At 30.2% G+C, this 27,912-nt stretch overlaps 1 protein-coding gene across 6 annotated transcripts in view; it reads left to right on the top strand.

The window, feature by feature from the left end:
• Window positions 1-27,912, top strand: part of LOC136974439 (serine/threonine-protein kinase WNK-like) — a 161,850-nt gene that overhangs the window by 115,883 nt on the left and 18,055 nt on the right. For 4 of the 6 annotated variants that reach the window (XM_067269322.1, XM_067269321.1, XM_067269323.1 and 1 more), the window contains 6 exons: window positions 5,629-5,751; window positions 5,921-6,099; window positions 6,164-6,338; window positions 7,700-8,438; window positions 19,590-19,915; window positions 20,096-20,917. In XM_067269322.1, the coding sequence (XP_067125423.1) occupies window positions 5,629-5,751; window positions 5,921-6,099; window positions 6,164-6,338; window positions 7,700-8,438; window positions 19,590-19,915; window positions 20,096-20,917 (2,364 nt within the window). The remainder of the gene's footprint in view (window positions 1-5,628; window positions 5,752-5,920; window positions 6,100-6,163; window positions 6,339-7,699; window positions 8,439-19,589; window positions 19,916-20,095; window positions 20,918-27,912) is intronic. The other 2 variants (XM_067269324.1, XM_067269327.1) reach the window with 2 other exon arrangements.

The raw sequence follows: 27,912 nt of genomic DNA on the forward strand, positions 1-27,912 counted from the left end.
TTAGCTAGATAAACAAAAAGATCCTTACAGTAAAACCTCACGTATGTGGTCACCTAGGTGGGGTTATAAAAAAAGTTGACATAAAAAACTGTAATTAGAGTACCATACTGAGTCCTGCTAAAAGTTTAATAGGGATTATAAAATGAAGAGCAAAACCTGAAACCAGCACAAATTAACTCAAAATAATTTTACTGATATTTTCATCTATTTGTAACAGACATCTTTAGGTAAAATACATAGAAAACAGAAAGCAGAAAATATTTTGAATTAATTTGTTCTGTTTCAGGTGTTAGTCTTCATATACGTGAGTTCTACCAATTTTTGAAGCATAGTGGGTTATAAAAGAAGAATATATATACATATATATATACATACACACATGGTAATTCATACAGGATAACGTATTTCATTGAATAACAGAGTATTGAAGTACAGAGTACATGTATTGTAAAGATAAACTGTTTGCAGTAGGGTTCATTTAAGCACTTACAGCACAGTACTAATGGAATCAACATCTATATGAATGATTTTATTTAAATACTGTGTTTTAACAGGAGAATTCAGAAAAAATTATTAAATGGAAGTTACCAAATTTGTATAAGTGTTCAAGTGTCAAAAAAAAATGTTATTAATTAAATCAACTTTTAATCAGACTCAATATTTTTCTTTATCAAATGTTGTGACGTAAACTGATTGTTGCTGATTTACATAGGCTGTTTTTTTTTCCAACCTCCGACGGTCCATTAAAAAAAGACAAATGTAAATAACAAAATGAATTTATTACCAAACGTTAGGTACAAACATGGTTACTTTTCGACATAATCACTGTGAAGATTGAGGCATTTGTCATATCTGTGGACAAGCTTTTCCGTCCCTTTGTCATAGAATGTTGCCGCCAATGACTCGAAATGGGCCCTAATGTTTTGAAGATCGTCATTAGTCTCGAACCTCTGCCCTCCTAGCCACTTTTTCTGTTCACGAAAGAGGTGGAAGTCACTCGGTGCTAAATTGGGGCTATAAGCTGGGTGTTTAAAGGTGGTGAAGACTTCCACCTTTCAGACGTCCACCCAACTTGGAACTTTTTAATGTGTGAAGACTTTCACCTCTTTCTTGAATTGAAAACATGGCTAACAGGGCAGAGGTTTGAGACTAATGACGATCTTCAAAACAACATTGTTAAGGCCATCTTAATTCACTGTCGGCAACATTCTACGACAAGGGAATGGAAAAGCTCGTCCACAGGTATGTCAATGCCTCAATCTTCACGGTGATTATGTCGAAAAGTAACCATGTTTGTACCTAACTTTTGGTAATAAATTCATTATGTTATTTACACTTGTCTTTTTTTTTTATGGACCATCGGAGGTTGAAAAAAAACAGCCCTCATACATAGTTACATTTTTACAAAATACAATCAAGTTTTGTATAAAGGCACGTATTTGGTATTTGCCAAATATTTGCTGTTTTTCAATTCTTATTGTGTTGAGACAAATGAGACAGATATTTATCTTCATTTATTTGTGTTGTTCATCCAAACACTCATGCTTGCATTTGTGTATTTTCTTGTTTATGTCATCACGTTGCCATTTTAGTCTTTTAAAACTAGATTTATTTATTTATTTATTTTTTGAATTTAGTTAATTTTTCAATTTGGTTTATCTGGTCTTTTTTTTTTGCAATACAGTTTTATTGTTTTGTTTTTAAAGAAATTCTTTTTTTTTCACATTTTCATTTATGTGCTTTGGTGACACTCCACCATTTTATTTTAGGCTTCTTTTTTCTTTAACAGATATGAACTGCTGATAACTATAGAAGCAGTGGCATAAATTATTGTTTTAGAAATGTCTATTTTATAGATCTTGGATGAATATTTATCATTCCCTCAATGAACTGATGCTCGACATAACCGTGTGTGCGTATTTGCCAAGTGACAAACACTTCAGCAAATATTCAGCATTCAACAAAAATTAAATGTGTGGATGCGTCTTAAAATTATTGAACAAATGCAGTACGTCATTATCTATCTTCATACTAAACTCTGGAGATAAATTTAATTTTAGTTAAATAAAGATTTATTTTATTTAATGTCATCAGTTGGAGAGATCTTTGCAATGTTCCAAAACTACAGCAATAAAGCTCAATTTCATTTTAAATGCTTTAAACTGTACATTGTCTTTTTGTATTCTATTGACAATATAAACAGGGATAAATGGCACAAGATAGGTGTGTTCACTCCCATCTTGGCTACCAATATGGAGCTTCATTTATATTGAAACCTACGCAGCTCTTTTTTTTTTTGGGAGGGTAACTTCAGAGGTGGCCACAAAAAAAGGTTTTACTGTGTTTTAATTTTAAATGTGTAAGATTTTACTGCATATTTAAAAATATTTTAATAGTTTGATGCTGGTGATAATTTATAAAACACTTTCTATAAAATTTATTCATAATATATTTTGAAATTATATTGGTTTCCAAATAAATTTTTCTTATTTGTTTTAAAATATTTTTTATGCTATAATTTTATTTTTATTAGCTAGATTATCTAAATGGAATGATATATATTTTGATAATTCGTGTTCTGATCTGCTTATCATAAAAATATATAACATTTCATTTATTTATTTATTTACTTTAATATTAGTTTGCTTATTATTCATTTAAGCATTTGTAATTTGTTTTAATAAACTTTATTTTTAGCATTAGATTTTGTTTTTAAGAACTTCTTGCATCTGATTAAAGTAAAGGAAATTTAATAATTTATTATAATAATGTTAATAAATATTGGCACAGAAGCATTTCAAATAAAAAAAATTTTTTTCAAATTTCTGGAATTTTGTTCTGGAGAAGTTTTATGTAAATTTTACGTAATAGTAAAACAAAATTTTATACGAGAAAAAAATGTGTTTATGTACTTTTGAGATATTCGTTTTGTCTGATAAAACTTTTTCTTCACTTATTGTATTTTTCCTCCTCCCCTCCGTCTCTAACTTCTTCTTGTTATCTAATTTTTTTTTTTCTTTCTCCATCTTTTCTTCCACCACCTCTTCCTTTTTTTTTTCTACTTTTTACAGGAAAATTTTGACTCAATATCAGGAATTATGGCATTATATGCATAGAATTCTCTTGGTAAAAGTTTTTTTTAACAAAAAGTTGCAGACTAGATAAGTGTATATCATAAATAATTCAAACTTTTTAATATTCAGTGCAAACTATTTGTCAAAGTAATGTTTTCAAGCTAGTTAGGCAATTGGATTTAAACTTAAATCCAACAAAGGAACACCAGTCCTTGAAAATATTTGAATTAATTTAAATTAAAGAATATGCACAACATATAATGTTCAAACTTAAAAATTAAAAAAAAAATACATACACCACAATGTGTCTATACTGATAAAATGATGCAGATAAATATTAGCATGAAAATCATCTTTTGCACTAAGCGAATGTCCAAATCCATCATTGCGAGGCCTACAATAAGCAGGGCATATACTTTTTAACAAAATCTTCCGCCAATTGGAAATTGATGCCGTATCCTTCCTGTTATGCATTTACTGTATGTGACCTTGTATATTTCAAGCATTTCGGCAAATTTTGCTTATTATCTCTGTCCGACTAGTCTTACGATTTCGGATTCTATTGTATTATCATCTAACGTAGCAAAGGCCAGTAATGCCATTGTAATTTCTTAGTGCATAAGCCATATTTATGTTTTTTAGTCTTATCTCAAGCAGCTGAGAGTGTAGCGAAAATATTTCATATGAATGCACAGAATTATGTTGGTTACATTTTTATTTTATTAAGTTTTTCCTTTAGGTTGTATTCATTCTCTTATTTAAATTAATTCAAACATTGCTATAATTAAACTATTTTCAAATATTGGCATTCCTTTGCTGGCTTCAAGTTTAAATTCAATGAAAAGCTACGAACTTGCTCAGAAATTTTAGTTCGGCAGATAATTTGTGTTGGATATTAAAATGTATTATTTATGAAAATTCTTTTTGAAAATCAATATGATGTTTTACACATATGGAATGCCAGCAAGAAATAGAAACTGCTGCCATTACTACAATTGTATGATATGACTACTGATACAGAAAATTAATTTGATGCTTGCAACTCTTGTAGTTCCTATTGTGTTTAATTTGAGGCAGTTTATTTAAATTTTCCTCTTTGCACCATAAAGAATAAGGATAACATTCTATTATTTGAAAAAGAAGTCTTTGTATTGTAAGATGACTCACTTTTTTTCTTGTGATTATTAGCTGTATTGTTTAAGCTGCTATTATTAAAATAATAAATAGTTGTAATTTAAGCACACAACTAAAACAAACTGTTCTTAGTTATGTTAGAAATATGGTTTCATAGTATGCAGATTAAGCTTAATGAACTTATTCTGCTGGAGAAAAAGTGGCACGAATTTAGTCTTATAGTGAAAATTGATGTCATCTTATTGATTTTTGATGCAACAATATGCTTGCAGCTTTCCTTGTGAAGTTATTTTCATGCATGGAACCGAAATCAGTTAATGTAACCCTTGGTGCCAAGATGGCAGCTCGTCTCTGATTCCAGCAAGGAAACAGTGGGATGCACATTCTAACCTAACCTATTCTAATAAATTACCATAATTATTAGCTACCAAATTATTAGAATAGGTTAGGTTAGAACGTGTGTCTTACTGTTTCCTTGCTGGAATCAGAGACGAGCCGCCATCTTGGCACCGAGTGTTACATTAACCGAAATGTTTTAGTTTGATTACTTAGATATTCTTCGAAGTTAATTGTAACGATGGTGGACTTCACGCCGATCACTGAATAGGCAAGAGACGAGAAAATTAACATTCAGGCATTAAACTATGTACGAATATCGCTATAATTACTAGCGCTTTCGACGAAACTATTTTCGTCTTCGTCGGGTAGATAATAACGGTTAAAATCCTGTTTTTCAAACCAAAAATTTTTTGAAATGAACAAACTGCTTTAGAACTTTGGAACAAGACTAACGATGGAACTGAGCGAGAAGGAAAGTCACCACGCGCGCATGTTTAAATTTCTTCTCGCTCAGTTCCATCATTGGTCTTGTTTTAAAGTTCTAAAGCGGTTTGTTCATTTCAAAAAATTTTTGGTTCGGAAAATAGGATTTTAACCGTTAGTATCTACCCGACGAAGACGAAAATAGTTTCGTCGAAAGCGCTAGTAATTATAGCGATATTTTCGTACATAGTTTAACGCCTGAATGTTAATTTTCTCGTCTCTTGCCTAGAGATATTCTTCTCTTATAACAAAAAGTTTCTGCTGGCTTAGAAATCATTTTGGAAACATTTTAAAGGCAATTTGTCAACATTTTTGAGTATGACTATAAATTATAGAATTCTGTCATAGTTCTTTTTAAAATTTCCAGAAAACAAATGATTTTAGATTGCAAAAAATTTGATTATTTAAAAACTGAAATTCTTCAATTTTTTTTTTTATTGTGTAAAATTGACTTTCAATTTTTTATATACAATTTCTCCAAATATAATTCTATAAATTTGAATAAGTAAAATAATAACAATTGTATTCTTTAAAAGAATTATTTAGTAAAAATGATTGCGTGATGGTCATAAACTTATTTATCTCGATTATTTTTCAGGCTGTACCTACTGGATCACGCTTTCATGTGAATACTATTGAAACTTCTACCCAGTCAACAACAACTTATACTCAGAGTTCTCAGTCAAGTGTTGTGACAACAGTTGCAACTACATCTTCACATGTGAGAAAAACAACATTTTAAATCTTAATGTAATTGATTATTTGTAAAATTTCAGGTAAATGGTTAATAGTATCATTTAAAATAGGTACAAGTCTTTTTATTAAAGGAGGTACAATACAAAAATGCATATTTGTTATGAAACATTTTTAATAAAAGAGATCTTTTATAGGTCAATCATCATAAACCTACGAAATCCAGTGGACACCAGATGGACGAATGTCATAGTATTCCCGGGACTCCACCAATTCCATCTGCTTCTCAGTCTACAGATTTAACAAGACCTGAAAATAAAGCAGAGCTCAATTTCTTACACGACAATTACAAACATATTTTAAATCAAGACTTAAGGTAAGAATTGTGTGATGTAATATTATAAATTAGACATTCTAAAATATATGGTTTCATTAATTAGTAGTAGCAGTGGAAGTGGAAGTAATAATAGTACTCAACATCCATTACCCAACAGACATCATGTTCCAGATTTAAGCAGTCTGCAACAGAAATTAGCTCAATTAACTTCTTCGGGTGTACAACAAACTGATTTATCGCAACAAAATGCAACTTTGTCTCGATCAACATCAAATTTGGTAAGTTATTTCTTTAATTTCTTTAAATAAACAAAACTATAGAATAATATAACTGGGAAGACAGCTCCACGCTTAATTTTGGAGTTCTGATAGACACTCAACACAAATTAAAAAGCTAAAACTGTTTAATAACTAAGATAAATATTTTTGGAGTTTTCCCACTTTCGTCTTCAGATTTGTCGTAAAAAACATAGACGTGTAAACACTCAAAAACATTTATCTTACAGTTATTAAATAGTTACTTGGCTTCTTAATTTATATTGAATGTCTCTTTTGATAATTACAGAACATGTTTTTGTTTTATAATTATTTTTATATAAATGCAGTATCAATAAATATGAAAGTGAATACAAAAAAGTAATAAAAGTAATTCTTGTTGTCATTACTGTTTACCAATAATTTATTTAGTTAGGGGATTTATTATACGTCGAGACTTAGTACAATAATAAAAGATTTACAAATAATTATGACACCAACAATAAAACCTTTGCATTTTTGACCATAGTTTATCATAAAATGCATTTCAGCTATTTCATACTGCCCTCTTCAGTTAAATAATATTGGTCAAAATTTTTACATTAATAACTGATTTTAAAAAACTCATACTATCAATAAAATAACAATCATGTCTAAAATGGCTATATATAGAATTAAAATCTTAGGTAATTACTATCTAGCTGTCAATAGCCACCCATAATCTATAAAATACTAAATACTTGAATTATATGCCTCTGTTCCAAATTAATCCAAGTATGTAGTATTTTATGGATTTTATGTTTGTAAAATCTTAATAAACAACTATCAATCTTATCATATGACATTAGTCAAGTTTTTCTTCACAAATGTACTTAATTACAATAACTTCTACTATAAATAAACCTTTAACATATCTACACTTGTGACACACATCATTTATTAAACTTATCTTCTTCACATGAATAATTAGTTAATTTTTTCTCTTATTTTTTTAAGATTTAAATTCTTGTAGTCTACTATACTTTCTTCTTTTGGACAGGCTTTGTTTTAATTTTAAAAAAAATAATTCTCCATCTGACGAAAAATTTACAGAGTAAATTTATAGCTACAAATCATAATTTATATAATCTGGATATTTATAACTGTTGAACCAGCGTAAATATAATATCTGTCAAAGAGTAATGTTTATTATATTACAAAAAAACATGAATATAGTTAAGATATATATAGCTGTTATAGTGCATTTGTCACATTACCATATGTCAAATAACTTTTTATAAAATAATTATTTATGTAGTATAATTAATTATATAATAAATACATTGTAATTAAGAATTTTATTGTTGAATTGATTTATGTTTATATTATTAATTATTATTTTTCAGTCCTGTCCTCCATCTTGTACAACTCAGACAAGTGGTGATGTGATATTAGGACAAAATTCTATTCAGACCGAAACTTCTTTGCTTCATCAGCAGTTGAAATTGTCCACAGTTGATACTACAGCCAGTCAATCGTTGCCGGCAACATCAAAGTGTAATTTGCCTCCAGAAAAAAAACCTGTTGCTACAAATCTAGAAGATTTGAAATTAGAGTTACAGAAGCTTCATAGTACAGGGACAACAGTGGATCTTAAAACTAATATAGAACAAGGTCTGCAAGCAATTTTTTCTCATTCAGTTCCTGCTCAGACTTTTACCACATCAGCTCATCCACAACCCCAGATTCCTTCTCATTTGCACCTTACAGAACCATTTGCTAATAATTCTTTGCCAACAACACCTCATCCATCTTGTCACCCTTCACCAACTGATATTCCCCTTCATGACACTGGTGTTGGTTTCTTTCCTGCAATATCCCCGCATGCTTGCTTCACTATTCAGCAAAATATATTATCAGCATCAGCTCCTGACTTGTCATTACAACTTAACCAAGATTCTTTGCCAAGTTGTAACATTTCTCCCCCAGGAACTGAAAGATCTCAAGTTCCTGCTGTAAACAATGTTTTACAGAATATGGAATCAATTAATGCCATCTCTACTGCTGATTTGCAAACTCTTGCTGTTCTTCCTAGCAGTTGCATTGCTTCTTCTGTGCTTTCAGAAATGTCAGATTCTATTAATGGTAAGCACCAAGTACATAATTAGATATATGTATATATATGTGTGTGTGTGTGATGAATTATAAAATCATCATAACATTTCAATTGAAAATATTTTAGCTTAACAAAAACTTGGTAAATAATAATTGTTCAATGATGATGATGATGTCAGTTTTATGCATTCAATAATTAGAAAAGTCATTGATCATTGTAGATTGTACAAATGAATTACAAAGGACAGCACTTCAACTTAAGAAAGTTATTGGACCCTAGAAAGATAATACAGCATATAAAAATTATAACTACATTGTTAGTCTGTAATCAAAATCTCATATCTGCATTTCCTAAAATTTTACAGGAGAGCTAAAAAACATGATTTCAAGGAGCAAAATTTTGAGTACAAGGTTGCAAGTTTTTGACATTATCAGAGAGGGCCTCAATGTTTTGGCAACACTCACAATATTTTGGCAGTATGTAGAAATTGACTTTACAGAATCATTAGTGAAAAAATGTGGTTTTGATCCATCATGAAAGATAAGAGGTTTTGATTGCCACTTGAAAATATATATGTACATGTGGTTATGATTTATTAATACCGTAGGTGTTGCTTATTATAGGCACTAGCAAATTATCTGATGAAATTGAAGAAAATCAATATGAAGATAGTCCAAAGCCTCCACAAATGCTCTAAAAATGTGAAAGGCTCTGTGAGTATCTTCTGGTGTACAGATGTGTTGAGTTTTGGAAACTTTACAACTATGAGCATTTTATTAATGAAATAATACCAAAAAATAACTGGTAAATAATGCTACATGAACCACTTGAGTAATTATTATTTTAATTAATAAGCTTATCAGTTAATCATTAAATTTATTCTTAAACATCTTTAATTCTTTTAACATGTTTTTAAATTATGATTTAGTAAAACTAGAATTTTCACTAATTGTGGTCTAAACTACTTTCACTGTATAGTAGTATTGCTGAATTATTATCATCAGTATAAACTAGTCTCAAAGTGATTACAATAAGCAGTGCCTGCTGTGTCTCTCTCTATATATATTATATATTAATAAAGCATAAACCAAAAAACAGTAAAATTTTTCATTCAGAACATTTTATATATATACAATAAAATCCAAACTATCACTATATAAAATAGACAGAGTAATGTTAAATTCATTCATTATTGCTTTTATTTTGTGTATATTGAAACTTTTCTCTTGATTTCAACAAAAATTTGTTGAAATCAAGAAAATTTTTCATTTTCTCTTACAATGGATTGAAATTTTTTTAAATAGCCAATCATCAATAGAGACATTTGCATTTACCTGTCAAACACATTGTAAGCAAGATGATGACCTCTGTGTAAGCTACTGGCTTACATTGGTGAAGAAATTGCTATAACGTGAATTATAGTGGTAGATGGTAGATTATGATTCTTGTAAAGTGATTTAAACTTTGGGAAAAGGTTTTAAAAAGTTGAAACTTGTGTACTTATCCCCCTATAAAATAAATGGAATATATCTACATCTTTTCACTATCTAAAATTTAATGCATCTAACTGTACCATATGAATAGTTGACAATTGTCCATTTTTACACCCTTATCTATTTTTAATTTGTGGTAAATATAGAACATGCTATTTTTCTTGTTGAAAAGGGAATCTGTGAATGTTGATATGGTTAATTGGATCTTGATATTCCATGGAGCCTTCTCTTTTACTAAGAAGAGAAGGTTGAAATTATTGAATATCATAAATGAGAGAAGTGCAGAATGAGAAACTTAGCAGAAATGTTCAAGATTGGAATAATGCAAGCTATGAAAATTGTCAAGAAACAAGAAGAGCTACTCAGTTATTAGCACCATAATCAGAAAACATCTCATTGCAAAGTGAGAATAATGCTTTCATTGACAATGCAGCCATACAATGAGTGAGAAGTTAGAATGTGCTTACATCAGGACCAATCATATAAGCCAAAATTTACTATTTACATCTGAATTATATGTTTTGGATTTTAAAGGCTCAAATGGATCGCTTGATAAATTTTGAAAGTGACGTATATATATTGTACGTACTGGATGAATAGAATACGATAGAAAACACACCTTTAACAATCCAGCAAATAAAAATTATTTTAGTTAATTTTATTTGCTGGATTGTTAAAGGTGTGTTTTTTATCGTAACATAATATAAAATTCAAATCTGTTTATGGGGGGAATTCTTTGAAGTTGATTTGTAAACAATATCACATGGAAGACTCATGCTTTCATTCATTCACTAGGCTATTTTGAAGAAAATATTTTCAATACAGGCAAAACAAAACTTTTTTTTTATGCTCTTCTAGAAAAAGTTTGGGTGTCAAGGACAAATTGTGTTCTGGTAGTAAGAGAATGACTAACACTTACATTATGCACAGATATGAGTGGAAAATGTGAGAAACCCTTGATAATAAAACTAAAACTTTTCAAGAAAATAAACATTAAAAGATTTGAAAATGAAACAAAAACCTAGATGATGATAGAAATCACAATAGAGTGGGTGAAAGCTGTACAAGAAAATGTTGCACCAAAACAGGTAAATGTTTTTTCTTCTTGACATTACTGCATTAAATCTAGACATCTAGCTCAAAACTTTAACATTATATTTCTGCTGCTGAATGTCACTTCTCTCTCTCTCAACCTTCAGATCAAGTTGTAATTCAAAATTTCAAAGTACAGTCAGATGGTTGCAAAGCACATAAACACAAATATAGACTATAGAACATTGCTCAAAATTCTGTCAAAGCAACTTGTTGTCTTCCAAGCATTTCATGGATTTCAAGTGCTTGAAGACAGGTTTTGCCATTAATAATTGTTTCCGTAAAGCCAGATTTCCTTCCAGAAATGAGAACACTTACTGTTTTCAGCAGCTATTGAAAATAAGGAAACAGCACAGTCTCGTGATTGTAGCTGCTTTACCATTACTCCAATAAGTATTCTGACATTCCAGCTGGGTATACAAGCCAAGACGACGACGATAGCCTTACGGGTGGCATTACGAAGAAGCCACCAAAGTCATAAAGGTGTGCCTCGTACTGAATAAACTTGAGCAGTTTTACATTAATAAAAGAAGGTACAAAGCTACACAAGATTTAATTATGCACAGTGATAAGCAGATTTTTGTGTGTATTATATATTTGTAAATAAAAGTAATGCAGGCTGCATTTAAAGGTAATTTTCATAAAATCTCTCTTGGGCAGGCACCTCTCTATAATGGGCAGTTTTTTAGTCCCACAGTCATCCCTTACAGAGGTTTCACTGTATGCAATTTATATAACATGCAAGACATATTATTGCTCAGATCATTTCAATGAGAAAAAAAAATTAATTTTGATCATGAATAAAACAAATATTCCATATAAGACTGAACCAAACCGAAAGGAATCAAACTAAGCAATGCTACGAAAACGTTGTCCAGTGCAGTTTCTTTCAGTTCATTTTAATAAGCGTCAAACAAACGAGTTATATATTTGATAAAAAGTTTTCAGTGGATATTCATTTTCCAAAAAACACGTGAACTTATTTTGGTTTTTATTACTTTGCCTCTATATACTACTATTAGTAATGTGCCAATTATTTCTTTTCATTTTTAATGTCTAATTTTACTGCTATTAATAATGCACTCTTTTTCATCTATTGTAATATTGATTTATTAGCTTGTATTTAATGGTGATGTGCCCTCATTTTTTTTCTTTCTTTCTTTATCACTAATACTTGATACATAAAGAAAATTCTTAAAAATACTATGTTATATATTATATAAATCATGTATTTCTACGGATTTTTGACATTTTAATCATAAAACATCATTTTTTTTTAAATTTTAATTTCTAATTGTTTAATTTTAAAATTATTTCTATTAAGTAATTATAATATATTTAACTAATTTGATTTATAATTAATTTAATTATATTCTTTAATAAAATAAAATTTGATTTAGAATGTTTCCGTTATTAATTACAATGTAGATTAATTCTAACTATTAAATTTGATACAAGATGGAAGCATTGCCTATTTACAGTTTTAATAATTATTATTAAATGATGATGATAAATAACAAAATTATGCTTTAGGAAATCTGTTGAAATTTGGTTTATGTACTTGCTTCGTTGTCGCAGGTTTTGTGACGATTTCTAATTCCATTTGTGGGTACGTGGCTGCTGTCTGGCAGGACTTCAGTGCTGCTAATGCAGCTGGCACTAATCGGTTAAGGTTGGTGTTGTTGGAGGGACTCCCCAACAACACCGACCAGTACAACTTTTGGCGGTACAACTTCATTCTACCCATAACCCCTCTACCAAATCTATGTAGGTGCATCTGTAATGATCGTGACAAGCTAACCACTTTAGAAAAATCAGGAGTTTGGCTTATGTAATTAAATTTTGCTGCTTTTATGAACTTAAAAATTTTTTAGAAACATTTTGATTTCTTGTCGTAATTCACATTTTATCCATTAACAAATAATGCTGATTTCACAATTATATGTGAATTTGTAATATAATTCATGCATTCAATTAATATTTTCTAACATTTATTTGGATACTCATAAAATTTTTACTTCAAGCAATTTATGTGATTTTTTAATCTCATAATAACGTTAGAATTTGTCTAGAAAATTAAAAAAAATAAAATGATTGGTATATGTTAATTAAACAATAATCAATTAAATAACCATAATAATGTGAATACCAAACCAATATTCATTCAGTAAATAGTTTTGGTCTTTTCTCTTCGTGTTTCCTCGAGATCTGGTTTCAACATTTTTTTAACAGTATGCAAGACAGTGGAATGATCACAGTTATATTTGACAACAATTTCATGGCTGCTGAAATTGTTTATGCAAAATAACAACTTTTTGCCTGGTTTAAACAGCATGAATTATTTTTTGCCTTAGGCATAGCCAAAAAAATAAGAACAGAAATAGTAGACATTACATGGGCAGCCTCATTCTAGAATCAGGAGAACTGTTCATATTGCAGCTTAGTAAAATAAAAGAAGAATCACCTTCTTTCAGTCTACTAAACTTCGTATTATCTAATGACTCGGTCAACCAACTGCATCATTCTTATACAGGGGTGCCTCATATAACATACTTAATCCGTTCCAGGTGCACGTCCGTTAAATGAAATGCATTTTCCCATAGAAATGCATGTTAAAATATCTAATTCGTTCCGCAGCATAAAATAACCATACTGTATCATAAAAAAAATGAACATGGGGTGCGTTCTTTTATTCCTCCGCGTAACTCTGCACGAGCGACATTTGTTTAAAAATTCCTGCCAAATGCGTTCCTAAATTCCGGTGGGAGTGCACTCCGTCGAACGGAAAAAAAAAAACGGTCACTTGTAGCAGTAGTTTACGGTGGAAAGCAACATGGCATCCTCCATGGCTCAGATAGTTTCGATTCCGGGTCCATTATGTGGTTTTATGAATGAGAATTTAGAAATTGTGAAAGCGCGAGTTAGCGCACGCAGTGATTTAAGTGTCTTTACGAATTTTTTTTCGAGGCTATTTTGAATGCTCTTTCAACAAATAATCCATTTTATGGTTAAATTTTACAATTGGGACCCTTCTTTTGCCTTTTAAAGCTCATATTTTAGAATTATAGATTCCTCCATCACCATACTATCGATAGTGCGGGTGCCGCCATCTTTCTTTCTTTCACCGTAGTTTCTAAATGCCTACAAACAGCAGCGCACTCCCATAGTAGTGGAGACGCAGAGCGACCGCCATTAAAGAACGCACCCATGGAGCGGTCGCCAATTATGCCGGAAAACCCGTTGTTCGCAGCCAGTCCGTTGCTCGAGTCACATAATGGCCAAACAAAGTCCGTTGTTTGCAGTGTCCATTATTCGAGGCGTACGTTATACGAGGCACCACTGTAATTGAAAAGTGGGAGTCAGAGAAAGTTGTAATGGATTAGCAAATCAAAATTAATTTTGAGAATGGCATTTGTGTTACTCCATGTTTATACTTTTACTTGACTTTATTTCTATAAATGATTATTTATTCCTGTAGCTATATTTAAATTTTATGACAGTTACCACTTCAATTATAGCTTATATATTATATAAATCTAATAGAAAATTGTTAAAATAAGACACTCTACAACCAATAACTGGTGCAAAATATGGGTAAGCAATAAATAACAAACGTTTTCATAACCCCTTCTGGGTTCTTCCTCGGGTTTTCTTAATTCTAAATAAGCTGGATTTTTCAAAAGCATTCCAGAATATAAAATTCGAATATAACAGTTCAGTTTTATATTCTGGAATGTTTGATGGATTTACAGTGATGCAGAATAAATTTCCCCGAAATTTTCTTCTCGACAAACATTTTCTAATAATGTTAAAAAAAGAAAAAACATTTCTAGTGCTCAGAATATTTTTATAAATTTTGTCAAAAGATCCATAATTATTTTAAAGATTTTCTGAAGATCTTTCCTATAATAATAAATATTTTTGCAGTTCTGGTTTTGTGAGACTTCCTCCACTAAACCTGATTTTTCTCCCCTGGTTTAATTCTTTTTCCTCTCTTTTCCACATAGTTAATTTTCTCTTAGATATAACTTTAGTATAATAATCTGATTCCTTTGTAATTTGGTTCTGAATTATTCAAATACAGTGGAACCTCGCACAACGAGTATTTCACATAACAAGCAAAACAAATTGTAAAAATTTACCTCGCATAACGAGTGATGAGGGGAGGGGAAATTCCGAATTTTGCGCATGCGGCATGCTCCATCAGTCTGTGTTTAGCACTCGTTCCGCTAGCATCTTAGTGTCGCTTGTGATCACATATTTTTCCAAACTTGCGTTCACACATATTACTTATAAACATCAACAACCATAGTCTATTATATAATTAACACGCCAAACGATATGCCAAATTCTTGGGTCATTAAATTTAATGACCGATTCCAAATTAAATTTTAGAAATGTCTGAATTAAAAATTAACTATTTATAATTATTAAATTTAATACGAGATGGAAACATAACTGCTTACCTCTAGTCAAATTAATTAATTTCTAATATTTAATTATAGCCTTTACCAGCACCGGATCCAATAGGTGCGAGGCCCGATTGAATTTTTTTTGCAAGGCCCCTCAAACTTTAAATAACAAAATTAATTAACTGTTAATTTACATATTGAAATATGTTATTTTATTTTTAATAATAATATACCTAGATACTTATTTTTGTAACATGTACTATTTTTAAATATATAAATTTTGACGTGATGCGGGGCCCGATTGGCATCAATCGCTCCAATTGCCTAAAATCCGGCCCTGGCCTTTACATAACCCAAGAATTTGGCATATTGTTTGGAGTGTTTATCAAACATATTAGCTGTGATTTTTTTTTTTTTTTTTTGTTTCTGCAAATTGAATTCTCATTCCAGGATGGTTTCATTCTGCGCTAGAAGAAAAGATGATGATGATTCACGTTCCTTAACAGTGTATATTGTACAATATTTTTTGAATAAACATTATACATAAAACATTTGAGCATTTTTTCAGTGTGGAACGCATTATTGTATTTTACATTAATTTCTATGGGAAAAATTGTTTTGCTTAACGAGTGTTTTGCATTACGAGTAAGACTCTGGAACGAATTATGCTCGTTAAGCAAGGTTCCACTGTACAAGGTCATTGAGGTGAATCCAGAAAAGTTATTATATAATGAAAGACAATTTAAAATAGAGGATAAAAATCAATATATTCTTATGAAAATTGGCACAAAAGTGGTACACAACATACATAATGAAATTCGTCTATGTAGCCTCTGTTGGCTTCCATGACCTTCTCCAGTCATTACCTGAAATGCCTGCAGGTAAATTTGACCTTCTTGTCTGTGTTCGTCGTCATCTCTGTGATGGAAACCTTTAGAGCATCTTTGGTATTGTGATGCATCACATTTACCTTTGCCTTCACCATGTCCTACACGTAGTAGTCAAAGGAATTTCACTCAATGCATGACAGAGGCCACAGGTCTGGGGACAAGTGGTATGGGAGGTTGCTGTAAAGTTAGGCTTGTGTCTTCCTTGCCTTGTGAGATGGGATAGAATCCTATTGGAACAGGTACTTCCTCCCAGCAGCCACTTGATCCTCCAGGACTTTTTAACCATTTTCAGCACATTGATATAGCAGTCAGCATTCACTCTCAAACTCTCTCTGAAGAACTGGAGTTCCATGACACCCTCACTGTTCACAACTCCCAGAACCATTAGAGACAGGAAGTTTGGTTTGGATGATGGTAGATAGACATATGAGAGGCATTCTGGAAGATTCAGAGGTTATTTTGGCAATTCACCTTCCTGTCCTGGATGAAGTTTTTCTCATCCAAGAACCTCAGGAAGCTGACACTGGCATGCTTGACGTCATTCAGCAGAGCCCGAGCCTTCAGTTTTCTGTCCTTGTTCTTCTCAGTCAATAACTGGCAATTCCTGAAAACAAAAGAATGGTATTGCAAGTCTTCATGTACTGCCAGACTGATTGCTGACCTTGTCATTCCCATTTCTTTTGCAAGATTACTTATTCTTCATGCACCACCTTTTTTGATCTTCTTCAATTTGGACACTTGTTTGCAATCAGAATGCTTACTGTGAGTTACCCTGTTAGGAGTCACATTCTTCTTGTTGTCAGACTCCCCGAACTTCTTGGCTATGTTGCAAACTTGCATCTCCTTGTAGCCAAACCATGCCATGATTTGGGAGAGCGACTTTCTGGCACATAGCAATTTCAGTATAGCTGCTTTTCAGTTGTATTCTCATGACATGTCTGAGTTATTGACAGCTATTTGGTGCTTTCTTTTTGAGTGATTTGACACATATGTTATACTTTCATCAACAGTTTTACCTGTAAGATTGCCCATGAAGAAATTCTGGATTTACTTTGACAACCCTGTACAACTTTGCATGTTGAGCACTTCATACACTGCATTCATATACTGTAATTTATTTCTTAACTATGGATGTGGATATGGATATTGGATTTTCAAAGTATTTAGGTTTTTGTAAATAATAATAATGTCAAAAGACAAGATCTTTGCTGTTTTTATTCAGTAGAGTAGAAAAGTAAAAGAACTCCAGTTTACTACTACAAATTTTTTTGGTTAAGAGTTAAATTGTGAATTACGAAAATATAACTGAAATTTGTGCAATTTTTCTTGAATGATCAAATATGAAATTTGAAAAATCTCTATTAGTGTTTATCATTAGGCTTAGAATATCAGTTAGCTGTTATGAAACATAAATTTAGAGTTAGAATAATCTTCATTAACACTCTTTGTCTTTAAAATTCCAAAATATTGCAACAGATATTTAGTATTTATATATTTAAAAGTGAACAAAGTCACTTAGTTCATACACTTTTTATTGATAAAATTTGGCAAATGAGGTCTTAAATTAAATCTCTTGATTTCTAGATGTGTAATAATAATAATATATATATATATATAAATTGAATATATTTCGAGTTGATTGAATTTTAGTGATTTTAGTAATTTTTGATCAGTTATGTGATGAGTAGTACTGTCACATGGTATATTAATAGAGCCTTTTGTGTTATATGATAATTTTTATCTGAAATTAATTGGTTTAACGTGTTTATTTCAAAAAGTATAAAACTTCAAGTACATTTTAAATATTTACATTTTGTCACACTTAAAACAAAACATTCGAATTTATACCCTATAAATGTTCAATTTAGTACATATTTTATTTTATTCATTAAAATAAGTTCTCTAAAGTTTAACTATTGAATAAAGTATTGGAAGTCTGAAGTGTCTACTAGCATGCTTGATTTGCAGTGTGACAATCCATGTAGTTTAGTGCTTTGTTAAGTATTTTCTAAATTCAAGGTTAGTAAGTTATTTCTTTCTTTGCTTTCAACAAACAATGTTGTATCCAGTAGACATCGAAAACATTTTGTTGTTTTCTTTCTTCTACGTTAAGTTCTCGTCTTTTAGATAAGTCGTTAACAAAATTAATTAGGATAACGTCTTTAAAATTTTATTTGGTTTAGCCAATTCAGATTTTCTGAACTATATTTAGCTAGTTATAGTAAGTTTGAATGATATGACCACTTGTTAGTGACTATCATCAGATTACAGCATTATATATTTTTAATGACGTAATTCTTTTCCACCAAAATTAAAAAGATTAATTCTCAAGCAGCTAAATGTAATCGAGCATTACTGGTGTCGAAACTTGTCAGGGCTACGCAAGTTTCATAAATTAGTTTAAGATAACCAACGATACACAAAGTCGGATTGTAGTGTAAATAGTCAATCACACAAAACTGATTATACTTAATAATAAAGGAGAAATAAACCAATATTCAGCACAAAAATATAATTCACCCGATAATCCCTCATTTTAACAGCTTCGGTAGTCAGTTAGCCTGAAGACGTCCATTTAACACGAACGAAAATGTTAGCTATCATACGTCTTTGTGCTGAATATTGGTTTATTTCGTCTTTATTTAGTAGTGGAAATAGTGTTTCTTACTTTAAAATGGATAGAAATAATGTATGACAATGTTTAAGTTTAGATTAAGTGTGAAGTATAGCAAAGTTACAAAAATGAAGTGATGATGAATGCTCTAATGTTGTTTCTTATGAATTCAAACTAGGTACAAATTACAATAGAGTAAAATATAATATTAAAGAAAAAAACTGAAAAATACAAAATTAAAATTATTATTACAGAATTATACTAATTACATAATTAATAAATTAGAAAATGGTTAATAGTGTAAAAAGTTTAGTTTGCTATCTGTAAAATCAGTTATATTTATAAAATCTGTTTTATTTCTTTTCATATCAGTTACAATTAAAGTGTATTATATTAAATGTAAAATGTATCAAATATATAAGTTTTAGGTGTCAAATGCATAAAACTGATGCATTATCCATACAGTATTATTTAGAATTTTTTTGTTAAATATAAATTGAGTGACTAAAATTACTAAAATTTAAAATTAAAATTACTTTTAAATTATGGTAATAAATATTAAATGTTGCCAAACTTAAAATTTAATCGTTTGTTTAACTTTCTTTCAAGCGGTTACAATAGAATAATTTTGCCGACGAATTTGATTTTATTAACCGTTTGGCATTATATATTTTTATAGTTAATACGTCTGTGATTCAGACGCCGGTTACGCCAGTAACTTCGTCCAGATTCAAAGTTACTCCAGTTAATGACGATCCATTAAGATCTTCTGGACTTTTGAAACCTACTCAGACATCTCTTCCCGATGCAGCTTTACAGTCTAACGACTCTGCTACGGATCATCAAGCAAAAGTGTTGGGAGCTAACAAAACTGGCCGCTTCCAAGTAACGACAATAATGGATGAAATTACAGCCAACAGAACACAACCACCTATATGTGATACAAATGCTAATGTAATTATTTCCCACGTATGTGAAGACAAAGAAAGTCAAACTAATCTTGAGGTAACCAAGAAATTTGACATTGTGTGATTATTACACTATTATTTTCATTTGTTTATTATTTTTATCTTTAAATATTACTTTGCATGATGGCTGTTGTTAAATATATTTTTGTATGAATGATTTAAATATATAGTATTCTTTTTTTAAATCAGCTTCTTATTCTGCCTGTCTTGCTTCCAGGAATTAAATAATGGTGTAAACTATGAGAAAAAATTAATGCCACATGAAAATAATCTATATGAACCTAATGATAGGAATAATAATAAACTTTCTTATAAATCACATATTTGTAATGATAAAGAATCTATCAGGTGTAGAACGGTTTCTTTCCATAGTTTCAGAATTCCCGACGAAGTGCCTAATACGCGAAAGAGATCAATTACAGTTCCCTCGAGTGTCTCCTGTGAATCCCCGAAAAATTTGGAAAATTTAGGATGTTATGCTACCATTTCTTCCCCAGAAACGTTTGAACATTTGCAGAAAAATTTTGCGTCTTCACCTATATATAGTTCAATTTTTGAAGCTTCCCTTGCCTGCTTATTACAAGGCGTTATTTCTGAATCTAAATTAAGAAATACTTTTGGTTCTCGCGAATCGTGTTATCTGGATGATAATAATTTAAACGAACAAAACCTGGACATTAATAAAAATTTTCATTACGAACCGAAAAAAATTTTCGTACACGTAAAAGACGTCGGAGTTCAAACGGACAAAATAGTCCGTAAAAATGCAGCGGTGAATACGCCGTATCGCATTACGCCCAAAACTAAATCGTCCCTTTACAAAACAAAAAGCGAAACGTCATTAAATTCTCCAGCATGTAGTCTAAATTCATGTGGCATTAATCACAAACCTACATCACTGCATGGCCTTAATAGGGGATCTCAAAATAAGCATGCCTCAGGTCACAGTTTTGAACTAGCATGTTTGCCTGGCAATGCCAACTGCAGAAACAAATGCATGCTTGACTACGGTCGTAATTCTTCTCTTGGGGAATTTCTGGTAAGAAATACTAAATGCTTTGATACTAACGTTTGATTTTATGCTTATGTGCTTATTTATTTCTTAATTTATTTATCTACTAATTTTTAATAGAAAGTAAAATGAATTCTAAGATTTTTTGATTTAGTTAATTTATTGTTATTACTAATCAAATATTAAAAAAATCCAGTTAAAAAATTTTAGGCATGAAAATTTGTAAAATATAAAAATTATACAAATGTAGTAACTAACCTAATCATTAGAGAATGTTGATTAGACTAAATAAACTTTGATTAAATCTAAATTCATATTAAAATTAGCATGAATTAAAATTTAAGCAATGTTTTTTTTAATGTTGTATTAATATGTCTAATGCTAATTATATAAAAATTTTGAGACAGATTAATGGAAATTATAATAAAAAATCCTATAATGGGGTAGGATATCTTACAAAAAGTGTTCAATTACTATGTACTCGTTATCAAGAACAACAGTTTGAAAATAGTTACTTAATCATTATGCAGAATGGGCGGCAAAATCAGGACGACAGTTAGATATAATGCGTTGACACTTATCTTTGTCTTAACCTATTACAGCCAGAACTAAAATTATTTAATATTACACTTATGAGTAGGTAATTGATAGATATGCTTGAAGCCACTTATGAAGTCTTCAAGCATTTCATGCTAATTAAAGATGGTACGTCATACTTTTGACATACATGATTGTTCTCCTGGTACAAATTTTACATCTGTATTTTTATGGCTATTTACCGAATCTGAATCTTTTTTAATTTCATGTAGTATTAGAAAGTTTATAAGCATGATGTAGCTTTTGCATTTGCTAGACAAAGCAAATATTTTTAGCATTACTGCACATTTATCTGACTGCAACAATGACATTTGGTTGTCAACATGATACAAAAACATGCTTAAACACAACAAGCTACACCAGTTAAAAAATCGACACCGCTATTTTTTTTAAAATTCTAAATGAGTCGTTATATGATACAAAAAATGGTCATTTAGATCCTCTTATGTTTTCGTTATATTCAAAAATGTGATTTGAAATTGCCGAGAACGTAAACACGAATACTTACATCGGTATAAATAAAAAAAAACACTTATTTTATAATGTACAACAAGCATTTTAAATGTACAATAACTTTCATAATTACATATATATTCAGTAAAAGTTTATTTACATTGTTTAAATATTTTTTATATTTTATTTACTACATACTTATGGTAATGTAAATACATATCATATTATGATATAGGTATCATTTTATCATATAAAGCACGTATAATTTTGTGCTTTTCAAATAATACAGTACATAAATAACTTCAATAGCCAAAATAGGTAAAAATTTTTAAAATGTACTACAAAAATTAAAAGTTAAAAAAGAAAAGTATCCGAGGACAGTTTGACTAAGCCCATTCACTTTATTGATTGGGCACATATTCAACGATAACTCTGGTTGCCATTATGTTTACAAAAATACTGTTGCTAAACAAAACAAAAAAAAACACAAATCAAAAGTTTTTGCATTAATATGTTCAGTAACTCACAAGCATTTAAAGGGCATTTACTAATTTTTTAGTGAGCAATAAAGCAAAAATTACATGTGCTCAAATAACTTTTGGTTAATGTTACCCATGGTTCCAAGATGGCGGCTCGTCTCTAATTCCAGCAAATAGAAGAAGGGAAACAGTGGGGACGCACGTTCTAACCTAACCTAACCTATTCTAATAAATTACCATAATTATTACCAACAAAATTATTAGAATAGGTTAGGTTAGGTTAGAACGTGCGTCCCCGCTGTTTCCTTGCTGGAATCGGAGACGAGCAGCCATCTTTGAACCGTAGATAACATTAACCTAACTTATATTTTATCAAAAACATATAGTGTTCCCAATACCAAAAATAACAGCTACATATGGAAACAAATACTTTACAACATACAATTTACAAAATCTCAAAAAAAGAAAAAAAAACCATAAATTTAATTTTTTAAAATATGTAAAATTTTGTCAACTGTAATTGTCAGTAAGTCAGGTTAATTTTGTTGCTTATGTCTTTAGGAAGTAAGATGTACTCGAATTTATTATTATGGTTATAATAAAATAAGTCAAAGTAATTATTGTTGCAAATAATTAGGTGAAATTATTTGTAATGAATATTGCTATGATTTATCTACATAACCATAACAACAGATTTCAGTATATTGTAATTTTTGCGTTATTATTCTTGATGATGGGTACTTGAAAGTGCTTTTTGTAAACTGTCCTGCTCTATTAAAGTAGTTTTTGTTATTTTCGAGTATTAATCTTATTCAGATAAATAATGAAAGTTTAAGATAATTGGTTTTTCTCTTCAAAAATTATTACGGTATATCAATTTGTTATAGAAAAAAATTTATTGTATATTTATAAAATTTACAAGAGAGATTTTTGTCATCAGAACTGAACTGTTGTTTTAATGAAAATTTCTGCAGCAATTTTGCTTCTCTTAGCATGGCCTTTGGTGCTTTTGTTGTTTTTTGCTAACAAATTACTTACATATAAAAGCAATTTCCTTAAAAGCTTAAACTAACAATAAATTTTTCTAAATGCTTATCGGTCACTCGAATGTCGAATCAATATTTTCAGCTCTTGCAATTTCTAACTTTTTATTTTTCTGCAGATAAGAAAAAAAATTAATCTCAAATTTTAAATTAATGCTATTTACTTGTAAACACAAATTAAATTTCTGTATGTATGCAAGTATTCGTTTAAAAACTAGAAGGTGTTTTCAGATGTTCTGACATTTCTAGTTGAATGAGATGTTAACAATATATAAGCTATGAATTTCAAAAAAAGCTTTAAATATTTATTGAGTATTGTCAGTATTTAGCTACTATATTTATACTTAACATTAAAATCAAAATCTCAGAAATGATACATCTGGAAGACAAATAATTAATGGATAATGTGATGGTTAATATCCAGGTTTTTTTTTGTAAAATAATATGCATGATTGTTGAAAAATGTCTCAACATCAACTGAGCTGACAGGAATGAGAGGTTTTTTTTATAGCAAGGCCGCTGAATACATGCTTGCTCTCGGAATAAATTTGTTAGAATTTCACAACGTCCTCGACACTCTTCTGACGACTCTGCAATTAGGCTTTGGTAGCAACTAATCCCAGAAATTGGTACATGATTTTCTGAAAACAGATGCATTTCAGATTGTATGGAATCCACCTTACTGTGATTCTCTCCCAGAAATTAACAGCTGGATGTTGTCCATTTATGTATACTCCAAGTTTGTTGCTTGGCAATCCTTTGTGGTTAACAAAGTTTTCAGTTTTTGTCACACAACACTTGCAACAATACTAAGCCCAGGTTGAGCTTCAGGCTTGTGAATTAACATACAAATATTAGGGAATGCTGATCCTACAGTTTTTAACTCCAATATAAAGTTTTTGTTTTGCACAATATACAAAGACAACAGATATCATATCCCTCTTCATCAAATAATAAAGAAATTCATTCCTTCAGAGCTAGGTTTTTTAGATGATACTACACAGTTTGGAGCAATGTCACCATATAATTACAGGAACCAAATAGTAAAGCAGTTGCTTGTGTTTTTATCCAAAGACATTCTATGATGATCTTTTTCTTTCTTGGTGCTTTAAGAATCTCTTCTTTCACCCTGGCAATACATTGATTCAAAAGAGGAAAGTTTGATCTGTCTCTTTAGCCTGAAGATAAACAATATGTGCCAAACATGTGCTGTGCACTAGTCTTGGAAAATCTCTTCAAGTTTTTACCTGCCTTTGTTATGTGAGGTGCTGTACAATGTCACTTATAAAATCAACAAGCTTGCATAATTGAAGCACTTCAATTACTTGCAGGACTTTCTCAACAATTACACCAGCATTGCATTTTTATAAGATTTTAGTGGTAGCATAATAGGTGGCATTAGCTAAATGCCCAAGTCCATACACTAAAAATTCAGAAGTTTTTTTTTGTTTTAACATTAACTGATTCATCCATCAGCAGGCATATACAGGGTTCCTACGCACCTGGAAAGTCAGGGAAAGTCGGGGATTTTCATTAGTTTCGGAAAAAGTCATGGAAAGTCAGGGAAAGTCGGATTTCATTAGTTTCGAAAAAGTCATGGAAAGTCAGGGAATTTGTCGAAAACTGTCAAAAAGTCAGGGAATTTGTCTCCTTAACTGCCTTGTTGATTTCGTTTGCTGAATATGGCTGAATAAGCATAGCCATCTGCAGGCGGCAAGAAGTAATGCTGCAATCTTTAATAAGAAAATATACCAGAATCCGTTTTTAATCCGAAATGGCTCTTTTCACCGTTCTGAAGCCATGTAATTTTACACTTGTGGATTAATAACAGGATAAACTACTATTATGTAATAGTGTTTAATTTTTAATTTTAACAATTCAGCGATTATAAAAAGATGAATTTGTTAATTAGAATAAAAAATAACTAATTAAAAATTAGTTTACAAACTTTTAAAACTTGAAATCGTAATTTATTAGATCGTTCGCTTCAAAATAGCTAAATAGATCAGTAAAAATCCGTGATTTAATTGTTTTTCACGTTTAAAACATTACTATACAACATAAAAAATTATAAATAGCTACCCGACATTTACAGTAAAATGCTGGCACCGACTAGTAGTTTTTTATATTTGTTGTTACAACTTTCCTCGAAAAGAACTGTACTGCAAGCGTATTTTCCCCCTCTCCCGTTAATTTCCGCAACTTCGATACATAGTTTAATAATTAGTTTAACAGAAATGATGTTGGGTAACAAATATCCACTGATTTTGGCAAATTTAGGCATCATACTTGTAATAGATATACTGTAGTTATCGTTTTGAAAATCAACTAGGTAATCCGATAGTTTAACCAATGTTAACTTGCTTATAATTAATTACAAATTTAAAAAGCTGGTAAATTTTAAAAAAATTAATTAAATTACTAAAAAATTAAAATAAATTTGATTATCTTTTTGTGCGAAACAACAACAAAACAATTTTTATAGTTATGTTGCAAAAGAAAAAGATTTGTAGTTACGATTCTATGCGCTGAACTTCTATATTTTATTAACATATAATTGTAATTTCGTTTGATGTTTCTTTCTGTACACTCAAACCTGTTTTTGTGCGGTATATGAAAATTTCAATCAAATTGGAACATAATTGACTTCTGTAAAATTTTTTAAAACTCTATTGGATGTTTTCTATGACATCAAGTTTTTTTCATTTTTTATTAAGTAAAATTTTTTTCTCTTACCTTTTTTTCGGTCCCCTCGTATTTTAATAGCATAAAAATCAGAAATATTGTGTTAAATGTAGACTGCAGGTGTGAAATTTCAGCCTTGTTAAATCAAAGAATAACACTTCCTGCAGCTATATTTATCAAATAAAAGTATTTTTTAACAAGTACTTTTAACTTTTTATATAGTTTTTCTGTAAAACCACTTTTTGGGATGGTGTTTATTTTGCGGGAATTATTTCCCGGCAAATTTTTTTAATGTTAGATTCGTATTTAAGTGGAAATAATTAATATAAAAAATAAACTTCTTAGAGGATTTTTCCCCCATTAGGGATTGCAGAAAAAGGCCCAAGGAGTTAAAGAAGCAATTCCTAGTTATTTCGTACGATTTTGAGTTATTTTCCACGTGAGATTTTTTTTATGCGGTCCTCATTCACCGCATAAAAAAAAATACTTTTTGTGTTGCGAAAACTATTTTTTATAGCCACTCGTGAAGTTTCCTGCAATTTTTTTTTTTTTTTTTTTTTTTTTTTTTTATGCGTTTTCTTTTATGTGGTCCCTATCCACCGCACAAAAACAGGTTTGAGTGTATTTATTTTATTTTATTTAAATTCTATACATTTTAAGAATCCTAATTTTCATAATACTACGACGTCATAGGAATACAAGTCTCACTAAAATAGAAAAACGTAAAAAAAATTAAATTATTAGATGAAAAAAAAAGGAATGAGTAAAAATTTTTTTATAGAAATTTGAGAAATAGTCAAGACAGTGCAGCTCTCAAGATCGATCATTTGGATTGGAGTTGAATTTTTCATTGTTTGAAAAGACAATTTTTAAGTACAGTACAGTACTATTTGTATATCAAAGAATACTGTTTGTTGATTTTATGCTATCTTGTATTTACTAGATTTACATACAAATAATATTGATAAATGATGATAAAATAAAAAGCTCATGTTTCATTTGTAAATTGCTTATTTTTTCATTACATTAAAGTTGTGGATTCTATCATACATTTTTCTACAGGATGTATGCATACTGTATTTTTTTAATGTGGCAGTCTTTGAAACATACAACTAGGCAAAAAGAGGGATAGATATACTCGATGTTCGCAGTAAATAAAATGCTGTTTTATTGTGTTGATATTCCACACTGTAAGAAATGTGAGGGTCAGGGAATTTGGACAAAGTTGGTCAGGGAAAATCAGGGAAAGTCAGGGAATTTAAAACAAAAATTTGAGTAGGAACCCTGCATATATCACAATCACTGTACCAAGTTTAGAGTCACCTGGGAATCAGCTTTTCGAATAGCAGGCAGATAACAACAAAATATTCATTCACTAGGCATTTTTTGCCACATTTCATTTTTTTATAAATTTGTTTATCCACTGGTGTAGGACCAGATTATCAGTGCATGTATTGGAATTTCCGCTTGGCACTGCTTTTTCCAGACTATCCCACCTATTACATTGAATATACTGTGTAAACTTGTTTAAATGTATATTTTTTTAAATGTCGAAAAAAAATGTACTTACTGGTATTCTTCTCTCTTAGTTTGTCACTGAAGTCGGTTTTTTCCAAGGCTTAATATTTGCAGGTGTAATATATTGCTTTTAAATAACACAATGTGCATCAAAGCTTTGAATTTTCAACTTCTAGTTCTTCATTTGAAATTCTTGAATTATATCACAAGCACATTCACTTTAGGCATACTGTCTCAAGTACTCTGA

This window comes from Centruroides vittatus, unplaced genomic scaffold (genome assembly GCF_030686945.1).
Source record: "Centruroides vittatus isolate TY-2023 unplaced genomic scaffold, ASM3068694v2 contig_349, whole genome shotgun sequence".
NCBI classification, from domain to species: domain Eukaryota; kingdom Metazoa; phylum Arthropoda; class Arachnida; order Scorpiones; family Buthidae; genus Centruroides; species Centruroides vittatus.